The sequence below is a fragment of the Coregonus lavaretus genome, assembly GCF_964263955.1.
Source record: "Coregonus lavaretus genome assembly, chromosome: 22".
Classification (NCBI taxonomy): Eukaryota; Metazoa; Chordata; class Actinopteri; order Salmoniformes; family Salmonidae; genus Coregonus; species Coregonus lavaretus.
The window spans coordinates 37,133,325-37,147,061 of NC_140009.1; the positions used below are offsets into that span (position 1 = coordinate 37,133,325).

General features: G+C 39.4%; 2 protein-coding genes across 3 annotated transcripts in view; both read right to left on the reverse strand.

Annotated features, from left to right (window-relative positions):
- LOC311150094 (copine-9-like) overlaps positions 1-9,127 on the reverse strand; it is a gene marked incomplete at both ends in the record, with an annotated part of 117,663 nt that extends 108,536 nt beyond the window's left edge. For both annotated transcript variants that reach the window (XM_084187370.1, XM_084187369.1), the window contains 2 exons: positions 2,305-2,345; positions 9,048-9,127. In XM_084187370.1, the coding sequence (XP_084043496.1) occupies positions 2,305-2,345; positions 9,048-9,127 (121 nt within the window). The remainder of the gene's footprint in view (positions 1-2,304; positions 2,346-9,047) is intronic.
- Positions 1-13,737, reverse strand: part of LOC311150091 (intermediate filament protein ON3-like) — a 409,178-nt gene that overhangs the window by 128,489 nt on the left and 266,952 nt on the right. The gene's annotated exons all lie outside the window — the stretch shown is intronic.

The following is a 13,737-nucleotide window of genomic DNA, read 5'->3' on the forward strand; positions in this document are numbered from 1 at the left end:
CTTAATCGCAGACCACGTGTATGGCGTTGTGTGGGCGAGCGGTTTGCTGATGTCAACGTTGTGAACAGAGTGCCCCATGGTGGCGGTGGAGTTATGGTATGGGCAGGCATAAGCTACAGACAACGAACACAATTGCATTTTATTGATGGCAATTTGAATGCACAGAGATACAGTGACGAGATCCTGAGGCCCATTGTGTGGCCCATATTTTTTAAGGTATCTGTGACCAACAGATGCATATCTGTATTCCCAGTCATGTGAAAACCATAGATTAGGGCCTAATGAATTTATTTTAATTGACTGATTTCCTGAAATGAACTGTAACTCAGTTAAATCTTTAAATTGTTGCATGTTGCGTTTATATTTTTGTTCAGTATAGTTATCATAATTGGCTTGGTGGATGGCCCTTAACTCTGACACAACACAACTAATGTTGTTATCACAAAAGAAGTAGCCTACTAGTAGGCCTAGCTAACGTTAGCGAACTTGAATGAAATAAAAATAAAATTACACTTATACACTTACAGTACACTTATACTGTACTTATTTACTTTACTTTTATAGTCTATAAATGGATTCCTTCAAATAATTTACTCTGGCAAGTTTGCCACTGGCGCGTTGCAGTATGGAAGTCGAACCCATCACTTCCGTTGTTTGGCTGTGCACATAGCAACGTTTGAAAATGAGGTGGATAGGAGCAAAGCAGGAAGTTAAAGCAAGACGTGTGCTGTGATTTGTTGATTCAACTCAACTGACGTTACATAAAATACATTCCATTGCACGAGCCACATCAGTTAACATCATTTGAATGAACATTCTACGTTACCATGGAAAGTATTGCATCACAATCCCAGGCAGCCATTGCGAGTGTACCCATGAGTTTACCAGTCAGATTTCCAGGTTTAGAGGTTCCAAGCACGTTCTATTCATTGTATTTCTATGTGTGCTGCTACTGCAGGGAGGGGGGCGTTGCGTAGTTCATTCCACAAAAACAAAGTGGTATTATTTTGATGATGGTCATCAACAATAACAGTCGGTTACATGGCTACATGGTAGAATTATACAGCATCAAACACATGCATGCGCACACACAGACACACACAAACAAAACATCAAGCGCTTAGACACAGATGGATAATTGGACAGGTACATAGACAAAGCATTAAGTAATTCAATCATGGACACTTGTACACAACAATCTATTTACTTTTCACAGAAAATTGATCCCCGGCCACAAATTGGTACAAGGACAAAGTTATTTGATGTCTGAGCCATCTTTAAATTAGATAAGGGGGAGGGAGCTTACTACGTATTCAGAGCATGTTTGTCCATTTACACAAAGCCTGCACACAAACACACAAAGTAAATCTAATCTAAGTGATTGGCTCGGTAGATAGCACAAACTAGGAGAGGAAAAACACCATATCACGTTTCTTCATCACAGAACTTGTTGGAGATTAGGCACATCATTCAGGTGAATATAATCAAACCAAGTAAAGATTAAAACAACAACTACCTAAATCAATTTAAGCTGTCACCCTGGTATGACTCCAACCTGACAGGCTTTTGACTGGCATATAGTAGAGCTTTCCAAACAACACTATAGCAGGAACCATTTCTGTGTTGTATAAAGCATTTGAAGCACAGAACAAAATATAGGCCAAGTGGAAGGTGATTTCATTCCTGTGCTCCAAAGTGACGTGTGCATTTTGGAAGTCCAGTTTGGAGAGCAATATGACATACTCACAACAAAGTGAAATGAGAGGCCATGAACAAATGTCTACACACGAAAAAGATCAGATCAAAAACTCTTATCAAAGACTCAAGCAGATAACACTGCAGCTGTGGTTGTGTGACTGAGACCAAATCTTGGAGACAAGCAGAAAGGAGTGACAAACTGAGATGTAGGGAACAGATAAGGTAACCTATGTGACTTTGAAGACCAAAAGATAGGAGAAATGCTGAGTAAAACAGCTGTTAAAACTGACTATGAACCTGTGATGTGGAATCTCTACAATTTATCCTAAATCGTCATATTTCAAATCTCAGAATCATCCTTCTCAGAAATTATGACAAATATCTGTATCTGGATAAAATAAACTGCTTTATAATAGAAATGAATGCAGCTTAACTGCATAACGGAATGTTCATAACGTCCCTGACGTTTTTGTAAAAATGACTGAACCAACTCTCTAGAACAAAACCAATGAATTTACATGAGTACATTCAGGACAGATAGGACAAATTCATGCATGGAATTTCACACATTCTGATAAACACTCACTCAAAAAGAGGGGCACATACCAGGATCAGACTTGGAAAATGTGTCCACATCCAGAAGATCCCTATGGAAATAATATACAGGGCAAAGAAAATAATAATAATTTAATCAGGCTGTTATTCTTTCCATAGAATGTATTCAATGTCACTGCAGCACCCACTTGAACATATTTCAATGTAGTCTTTGTTTGCATGTTAGTACATCATTTCACATGGAAAACACTTGGTTGTTTTCCCTCCTCAAAACAAAATGTATTGCATACATCATTTAAAATGCTGTTGACTATCATTGAAGTGCTGAAGGCCGAATTTGCGAGAGAAAACAATAGCACTGAACAAACTGAATTGACTGTCATTATGTGAGATTCTACTTAGCCAGAGTCAGATGAACTCAAGGATACCATTTTTATGCCTCTGCATACAGTATGAAGGAAGTTAGAGGTAGTTTTGCGAGCCAATGCTAACTAGCATTAGCGCAATGACTGGAAGTCTACAGTTACGGTAGCGTATGTTCAGCGCTATTGTTTTCTCTCTTGAATTCTGCCTCCAGCTCTTCAATGATAGCCAACAGCATACTGTAAGTAGAGAAATTGCTTAATTGCCAGAATCGCAGTATCCCTTTAACATTTTGCTTATGTTTTGTGTTTTCCTCTGTTGTAGAAATACATTTATTCTGTGAGGACAACAAATTAATAATATTTCATGAAATATTCAGCATAACTGAAAAATGAATTGTTAAACAAAATACATAACAAATCATTGGGTGACACCAGAACATTTTTGCCTACATAATTGTGTAAGACTAAAGTGACATACATAATCAATTAGATAATAATAATATAATAATAATATGCCATTTAGCAGACGCTTTTATCCAAAGCGACTTACAGTCATGCGTGCATACATTTTTTTTGTGTATGGGTGGTCCCGGGGATCGAACCCACTACCTTGGCGTTACAAGCGCCGTGCTCTACCAGCTGAGCTACAGAGGACCACACAGCACATCACACAGCATCGTAATCAGTGGGCCGAACTTCCTGATAAGGAACGTGAACAACTGTTTCTACACCAATTTTGGCCCTGTACATAAATAACAATGACCTTATTTCACAATTACACACCTACAGAAAATGTCAGTAAAATAATGTATTTACAGGCCAAAATAGCCTAAACCCAATCTAGAGGCACACAAAATGTATGCCTCCATTAATGGCAGTCCCGAAATAATAGGAACTCGTTTGGTCCATTTACAGGTAATGTATCCTGATTAAAGTAATCACCTTGGAGTAGGAGATAAGATGTTGCTGTCATAACCATAGCACAATACTTTTGGTCATCAATGCTACAGGAGGTCTGAGTTCAACATCATCCCTCATGTATAGGATCAAATGCATGGTGCGATACATGTAAAATTATTAGTCACAGTAACCAACTCTTTCCTCCGCTGTCTCCTGGGACCATTTCTATATCGTCAGTATTTGAGTCACTGCCATTGGGTTCATGGTTCATATTATATCAAAGGGGAAACAACTACTCCCAATGACAGAAATGGCACAAACCCTGAGTGTCTGCGTTTGCTGGTGTCTGTTTCTGTGTGTCTGAAGAAGGTTGTAAAGCTGAAACGTCTGTGTACGCTCTCCCTGATGCAGTGAAAATAATCAGAAAATGATGTAAGCTTTATGCGACATTTTTGAGTGCGGACCCATTACATCTTTTTGTTTGGCTGCACTACTTGACCAGGTCAGTGAGTTGAGAATCCCTCGACTGTTTTCCTTTTTTTTTTACTCGTACCTCAGGTTCATGTGCAGCCAAACAAATGTGCAAAACACATCAAGGAAATGGGTTGTTGAGTGGCAGACAAATTAAATCAATGCTGTGGCTGATTGAGTAGTCTGTTTGAGACTTGCAATGTTTTATTAGCTGTGATAAGAGGAGAAGTTGCAGATGTGTCTCACACAGAACCCCCCTCTTGTTTCTAAGCATGGAGGAAATCCAAAGTTAAGGCTTTGTAATCTCCTAGGAGGCACCAGCAGCCATTCCATTCATTATTCAGAGGCAGGGAGAATTATTGTCTGGTGCCAGTGGTGGCTGGGTTTGTGACCATGGATTCCTGACCATCACACTCTTTTCTTTGGACAGACAACACGAAGGCCACTCAGCCAACAGTTTATAATCCCATCCCACTGGGCGCACCATGTCATTTCATTTGGGTAATATTTGGTTAAGACGTTGATCAATCAGATTTCAACCTTTATTCAACCGCTCAAAAAGTCTGCCAGAAGTTTGTTGAATTCCCAATGTGTTATCACTGCGCTTTCAACCATTTAAAAGCACAAGAAAGTTAAAATGGGACTACAATGTCAGATTTGCGTATTTATACAACAACTTAATGTGTTATCACTGTGCTTCATCTAATAGTCCAACCAAATGACCTGGATTGCAGTTCAGATTACATTAAGAGTTTAAGTGATCCATGCTGTTTCTGATTCTGTACAGATTATTAAAGCAATTGTGAAGATCGCCACAGACCTGCAACATTTGCATGGTATCCTGAACATGCACACTTTCTATGATTACATAAGAATACATTTATAGTTACAGTAGGCTAACCTCAAAATCTGACCATGGATGTGTTACTCGTTTTAAGGTTGAATAAATCCTGTTACATTAGTTTGTAAGATATCCTTAAATGTAGGTTATTTACTGTATTACAAAAGTATTATTACATTTTGTTTGGCTGACAACACAACCAAATATTAACATTTTAAAGGATATCTAATGCTTGGATAGTTTCATCTGAGCCACTGGCTATTCTTTAACTTTTATTTTTGGTTTAGTTGGAGATGTGAATCCAACATATAATGTGTTATCTAGGCTATTTACTGTATTTCAAAGTGTAATTGAATTGTGTTTGGTTGTCAACACAAACAAATATTAACATTTGAATGAGATATACTATATTTTGTGCCACTGACTTAGTCTGGCTTTAATTCCAGTTTGTCTACAAATTAATAATTGATATATTGCATTCACATCTCCATCTCAACCAACAATCAAAGTTAAAGAATAGGACTTAATCAAATCAAACTTCATTTAAAGTGCATTTAAAGATTGATTTGATTTAATTTAGTCCTATTCTTTAACTTTGATTTTTGGTTGAGATGGAGACGTGAATCCAACATATCAATTCTTAATTTGTAGACTAACTGGAATTAAAGCCAGACTAAGTCAGAGGCACAGATGGAACTATCCAAACAGAAGTTGACAACAAAACACATTTCAATATCCAGTTTGTCTACAAATTAATAATTTATATGTTGGATTCACATCTCCATCTCAACCTATAATGTAAGTTAAAGTGGGGTGGTTCCCAATTAGAGACAGCTGTGGCTCGTTGTCTCTGATTGGGGACCATACTTAGGCAGCCTGTTGTGCACTTGTCTTTTGTGGGATCTTGTTCCGTGTAGGTTTGTGTTTATGACCGAGGACTTCACGTTTCGTTTTGTTGTTTTGTTATTGTTACCAAGGCGCAGCATTTCACGCTGCGCCTTGGTCCGCTTATTACGACGATCGTGACAGGTACGGTACATACCGTAGGTTACGGTACAACAAATTGTATCTGTGGTTAATGAATCGCAGTTCTCAGTGTCTCAGAGTGATTATCCAATGAACTTTCCGGGAAATAGCCTTTTAAAATGATAAACTTGGATTAGCAAACACAACGTGCCATTGGAACACAGGACTGATGGTTGCTGATAATGGGCCTCTGAACGCCTATGTAGATATTCCATTCAAAATCAGCCGTTTCCAGCTACAATAGCAATTTACAACATTAACAATGTCTAAACTGTATTTCTGAATAATTTGATGTTATTTTAATGGACAAAAAATTTGCTTTTCTTTCGAAAACAAGGATATTTCAAAGTGACCTCAAACTTTTGAACGGTAGTGTATATACAGTTGAAGTCGGAGGTTTACATACACTTAGGTTGGAGTCATTAAAACTCGTTTTTCAACCGCTCCACAAATTTCTTGTTAACAAACTATAGTTTTGGCAAGTCGGTTAGGACATCTACTTTGTGCATGACACAAGTCATTTTTCCAACAATTGTTTACAGACAGATGATTTCACTTATAATTCACTCTATCACAATTCCAGTGGGTCAGAAGTTGACTGTGCCTTTAAACAGCTTGGAAATTTCCAGAAAATAATATCATGGCTTTACAAGCTTCTGATAGGCTAATTGACATAATTTTAGTCAATTGGATGTGTACCTGTGGATGTATTTCAAGGCCTACTTTCAAAATCGGTGCCTCTTTGCTTGACATCATGGGAAAATCAAAAGAAATCAGCCAAGACCTCCGAAAAAAAATTGTAGACCTCCACAAGTCTGGTTCATCCTTGGGAGCAATTTCCAAACGCCTGAAGGTACCACGTTCATCTGTACAATAAATAGTATGCAAGTATAAACACCATGGGAACACGCAGCCGTCATACCGCTCAGGACGGAGACACGTTCTGTCTCCTAGAGATGAACGTACTTTGGTGCGAAAAGTGCAAATCAATCCCAGAACAACAGCAAAGGACCTTGTGAAGATGCTGGAGGAAACAGGTACAAAAGTATCTATATCCACAGTAAAACAAGTCCTATATTGACATAACCTGAAAGGCCGCTCAGCAAGGAAGAAGCCACTGCTCCAAAACCACCATAGAAAAGCCAGACTACGGTTTGCAACTGCACATGGGGACAAAGATCGTACTTTTTGGAGAAATGTCCTCTGGTCTGATGAAACAAAAATAGAACTGTTTGGCCATAATGACCATCTTTATGTTTGGAGGAAAAAGGGGAAGCTTGCAAGCCGAAGAACACCATCCCAACCGTGAAGCACGAGGGTGGCAGCATCGTGCTGTGGGGGTGCTTTGCTGCAGGAGGGACTGGTGCACTTCACAAAATAGAAGGCATCATGAGGAAGGAAAATTATGTGGATATATTGAAGCAACATCTCAAGACATCAGTCAGGAAGTTAAAGCTTGTTCTCAAATGGGTCTTCCAAATGGACAATGACCCCAAGCATATTTCCAAAGTTGTGGCAAAATGGCTTAAGGACAACAAAGTCAAGGTATTGGAGTGGCCATTACAAAGCCCTGACCTCAATCCTATAGAAAATGTGAAAAGTGTGTGCGAGCAAGGAGGCCTACAAACCTGACTCAGTTACACCAGCTCTGTCAGGAGGAATGTGCCAAAATTCACCCAACTTATTGTGGGAAGCTTGTGGAAGGTAACCCGAAACGTTTGACCCAAGTTAAACAATTTAAAGGCAATGCTACCAAATACTAATTGAGTGTATGTAAATTTCTGACCCACTGGGAATGTGATGAAAGAAATAAATGCTGAAATAAATCATTCTCTCTACTATTATTCTGACATTTCACATTCTTAAAATAAAGTGGTGATCCTAACTGACCTAAGAAAGGGAATTTTTACTAGGATTAAATGTCATGAATTGTGAAAAACAGAGTTTAAATGTATTTGGCTAAGGTGTATGTACATTTCCGACTTCAACTGTATTTGCGAGAAAAAAAACATATGGGGAATTGGAAGTGATGCAGACAATTACATTGATGGAAGTTACAATCTATCAGCAATATTAAAGCTGATCTACCCCCTAAAAAAAAGCTTTGGACTTTGTTAAAATTCTAGTTCTATTCTATTTCGAGGCTACACATGTTTTCATGAAAAATAGTAATGCTGTTTCCAACAACCAATGAGCAACTCTGCTGTAAATCCAGCTACATATTGAACGTTGAGATTGCCAAAAGGCCAGTCTCTTTTGTAATGATAAGGAGTGGAACGTTAGCTAAAGACATTGGGGGGGGGGGGGGGGGGGGGGGGCTTAGGGCCCCCAAAAGGCTTAGGGCCCCCAAAAGGCTAGGGTCAGCCGACCCTGACTCTATAGATCAAATTGGATCTGCCATTGTATGAATTTATTTCTAAATCGATTGCTGTGTCAATTAATCAACCGATTTTACAGATTATGTACAGTGCCAGGGCTTTTTAATCACACTGGAAGCTGATGGGATTAAACATCTGACCGTTGAAAAGGATGTCGAGGGGGCAACAACAGGCACATTTGATACTGAGGGCTGCATACAGAGGTAGAGGAGTCTGCTTATTATTGAAGTACTGTATTCTCAGAAAGACATAATGTGACAAAAGTTTTCATGAAGACAATTACGTGGAAAACGTGGGTACTCCACACATGTAATGGTTTGCTAACAGGTAGCCAAGGTCTATTGTAGACATGGTTCTACATAGGCTACACCTGCTTGAGAGGGGATTCATCGATAGCCATACCACAACATTATCCAGTCTCAGTGCCTGAAAATGATGCATGAACACTCTGTTGACTACACGGGGCTGATGCACTGCAGTCAGGCACGTCTCGGCGCACCTTTTGAAGGTGTATCAGGAAGGTGGTGAATGAGCAAGCATGCATGAGGTGAAACAATGGTTTTATCATATTTCTACTCTATGCTTGGTATTCTAAAACAATAAGAATGTTGACTAAATTAAGAGAAATATTCAACTTGGTATGCATATCATTTCATTTGAATACAGAAATTGTGCTTTAAATAATTGTGATTTTATATTAGCACACATAAGCGTCTCATCTGCTTGTTGTGAAATACTTTCAATACAAGATGTTTCACTTATAGAAGATCAAATCATGTCATTTAACATTTTATCATGCATTCATGACCTTACCTGCATGACACGGTTACTTCTATTTTAGTTGCAGGAACGATGTTGTTCAGCGGATCGAACTCCCCTATTGATGCCATCATCTCTTTAAAGGTGCACGTTTCAAGCTCTTTTGGTGAAATATATCAAGAATATACTCTACCATTAAAAACTTAAATCAAACCACATGTTAGTGGTAAAGCCATATCCGTCTTCATTGAGTTTTGGAAAGAAGCGAGTCCTAGAGTAAAATACATTGCATTGGAGAGGAAAGCAATTCATCCTTCTCGGTGTAGCCTACAGGGGAACTGAAGCGCGCGCGTCTCAGCACAGAAGGATTCCCTTCCCACCAACTTCTATATTTCCAGTGCTTTCGACAGGTGGTGTTAGAAGCACGGGATGCACTTTTGCTGAAGGATTTTCTTTGGCAAAGATTATACTATTTGTTTCTTTCTCTGATACTCCTTCAACCTTCAGTCTATTTGTTTTTTTAATCTATTTTTATTTAATGTAATATTATTATTGGCCTGCTTGACACAAACATACAGGATACATATATTGTTTATATGTTGTATCCTATTTAATTATGCAACAAATCAAGGCATATTTAAATTTACACCTTCATGTTTGTCCTGGATACAGAACAAAAATAAGTCTAAATCTGAAACCCATTCTTGAGTATCTTGAATTGTTTATAATTTCCCTCCTCTAAGACAGGCCACCTAGTAATGCAGACCTTGTGCTTTGTTTGTTGAAATGTTTGTATTTGTTTTAATGGATTGTTGTTTCTCTTCCTATTACCTCTGTACTTTTCACAGAATGCAGTAATGTTGAGACAGATCGGTCACAAAAAGTTTTGTCTGTGATTGATCAGTCTAAAGAATACTGAAACGTAGGTACGTTTACGCCTAAGATTTATTGAAGAAAATAAAAATTAACTAAATTCAGGCAGCCTAGTCTCAGAGGTAATCAGAGTTATGGATCACAGAGGAATTTACTATAATCACATTTACATATTTTCTGCTCACACCAAAGCCTTTCATTAACAAATATAAACATTGCTCAGTAAGACAGGTTTCATTGAATCCAGCAACGTCTCCCTGTAGGTTGTTTTTATAATCTGGTAAGAGCGCCTCCTGTCTGAGTTTCAGGGACTAAAATTTAAATTAGAATAGAAACCCACCCCACGTGACTTGGGTTGCAATATGATACGTAAACTGACGCAAAGAGGGGATGGAACTTGAACTGAGAGAGGATGGCTGGTAGAGAGAAGGCCCAGTTGTGTGTGTTTTGTTCTTATCATACCGTTTGCTCCAAGGGAACCCAGAGGGAAGGGTTTGAGGATGAAGATAAAGGTTTCCAGAAGAACTGTATGATGGGAAGAAGATTAATCACATCCATCAATAGAGGTAATACGTTTATTTTCCAAGCAGTAAAGAGTTCAAACCAGGTGAACAAATACAATTTAGTTTCACTGAATCATTTACAGAGAGATGCATGGAGCAGGATTGTTGAGATGATGTTCAGACAGAAATAATCAATTAGACCTTACTAAAATAAAACAGCCAGAGATAAGAGACTGAAGGTAAACCTCTGAAACACCCCAGATCCATTTAATGACTTACACAAACAAGAGGACCAATTGTTGTATTAATCCATTGAGCATTATAAACTCCCTCATCCTTAGTCCACTTCAGCTCTAATTGGCAGTGAATGTGATGGTATCTTTGCTCCAGTCACCGACTAGAACAAATGAAGACGGATAGATGTTATTATACCTGGTGGCTATGTGTATTGTTCTGGAGGCACATTCCATTTGGCAGCTTATCAGGCAGAAATTGAAATTCTTAACGCCGGAAAAATTTACTGCGAGAGCGAGAGAGCAAGAGAGAGAGAGAGAGAGAGAGAGAGAGAGCAAGAGAGAGAGAGCAAGAGAGAGAGAGAGAGAGAGAGAGAGAGAGAGAGAGAGAGAGAGAGAGAGAGATGGAGAGAGAGAGAGAGAGAGAGAGAGAGAGAGAGAGAGAGAGAGAGAGAGAGAGAGAGAGAGAGAGAGAGAGAGAGAGAGAGAGAGAGAGAGAAGGGTAGTAACAGAGGAAGCCGGTATAGTTATCTGCCGATTTTCCACTCCTCTCTTTTTTGGGAGCCTCTATATCTTCTGGGTAAAAGAATGACAAACTCTGCTTTGGCCTCACTGGCTGCATCCATCTGCTGGGATGCGTAATTGCCCTCAGGGTGAATTCCTGTTTAGTTTTCCTGTCACAGACAAGGGACTAGCCAGGGAAGAGAAAACACATTGGCTGAGAGTTATTGTCATTACACCTGCAAACAAAGGACTGACAGTGTCCTCATACCCTTGAGATGCCAATGCACCAGCTAGTTCCTAGCCCTGTTAGAGGAGATTAACAATGTTCCAAAGTAGCCTAATTCCCTATGGAGACTGCAGGGAGAAAGACTATCCCTGGTTCTTATTGTCCTCATCATCCTGTGCACTCTTGCAATGCAACCACATCCATTACACAAGTCTTGCTGACGTCAAATGGTATCATACTGGCAACATGGGCAGTTGTCAGCTCAGAGGATAGCCTGGAGCACATTACAGTTACTAGACATCACATTATATCACAAAGCTGTGCCCAAACAATAACCTACAGATGTTTTAGGGCTTCAATACAGCTAAATGTCTAGTACCGATTAGGCCAGTTTGGATGCTCAAAATAGAGCACTCCACTACAATATCCAAAAGGTAGATCATCTTAGTACACACACACACACACACAGTCTTGTACAGCTAACCTTGTATGGACACACAATTGAGTCCCATTCAAAATCCTATTTTCCCTAACCCTAAACCTAACCCTAACCCATACTCTTACCCTAACCCTAACCCTAACCCTAACCTTAACCCATAAACCTAACCTTAACCCTAACCCTAACCCTAACCCTAAACCTAAACCTAGCTCCTAACCCTAACCCTAAAACTAACCCTCGCTCCTAACCCTAACCCTTAACGTCATTCTAAACCTAACACTAATTTTAACCTTAACCCTAAACCCCCTGGAAATAGCATTTGACCTTGTGGGGACTAACAAAATGTCCCCAGTTGGTCAAATGTTTGTTTGTTTACTATTCTTGTGGAGACTTCTGGTCCCCACAGGAATAGTTCAACACTTCCACACACACACACACACACACACACACACACACACACACACACACACACACACACACACACACACACACACACACACACACACATACACACACACACACACACACATACACACACACAACAAGGTAAAGTGCAATCAGGCATGAAGAGTATAATGAGTAGGACTGAGTTAGGAGTCGGAGGTTGTGAATCAGAGTTAATGAAGTAATGTACAAACACAAAGTTATATTGGCTGCACTGGGTTCTGTTGGGTGCTTTTCTGACTTACCTTAGTCATTCATCAGATTGAAAATGCTGATCAGGTCCCATCAAGTGCCACAGGCACTGCCACACAGAAGCTAAATGCCAGTTTCTACACAAGTCCTCTAAGAATGGTCTAAAGATGCCTTTGTTCGCACAATACATCACTGACAACATTGGGTGCGCTGAGCAAAGCAAAACCGATTCCTAAATCAAGTGTCAATCCCACACACCCACACAATCCCGCACCCACATTCACAAGTATGCAACACACTGAAAAAAGTTTATACTTTGATCCATTTCTAGAATGATCTGATGCAATTCACAGCATGATACTGTGAAATGGACTCTGAAACCTTTGACGGTATATATATCTACAATCAATTACCTTTTTTACATTGGTGTTCCATACCATACAAGTAATCTGAAAAGCAGTGCACATCTCTGGGGAATGGTTCAAACAGCCCAAGTGTCTAGAAGATCAAAGATCTACTATGGGTTGCTTCTGGAATCATTTACCAGTTCTAGGGCACAGAAGAGCTGGAGGGGACTGCATGGGAATGAGGCAACAAGACAATGAGTCTGATATTGTGCCTACATCTGACACTTTAGATTCGGCATCACCAACATCACTAACCTCTCAGACAACACTTGGACTGGCATAGTCAAACACAGGGATAGCATTGACTCACCATCCCTCCTGTTGTCCGAATTACAGAAACTTTACTGTGATTTTGAGGAAAGTGAGCAATGTATGATACTTCATTAGGATGGCAACAAACGATGCCTGAATGCTACCTTAGAGGAAGCAATATTCTGATGGCTGGTTTCTTGGAAGTAATATTGTTTCAGAGCTTAAGGTCAGAAGTGATATGAGGAAAGAGGCTATGGCTGCATCAAACAGTAGTTCCATCAAACAGATCCATGTGTACAGCAACAAATAGAAATTGGACTCTATCTAACAGTTCAATACTTCTGTCATACATGAAGACAACAAGCACTTGCTTTTGTTATACACATTTTTTTTCCTTCAAGAAGTTCAGTCTGAGCCATGAACGATCACAACCTTAACAAAATCAGGCAGCAGATTCGGTTCTTGGTGCCAAGATTAAACCAATTATTACCAAACATTTACTGAAATAGATGTTATGTAATACTGCCCCCTGGTTTTATAAAACACATGCATCTCTTTTTTGAGACACAATATTCTTGCAGTTCCTTTTCCATCCAGCAGACAGCAGCATATGTCAAGACTAGTGTGAATTCACACAAAGGGAACTTGTTTCAGATGTAGCTAGCTTGAGA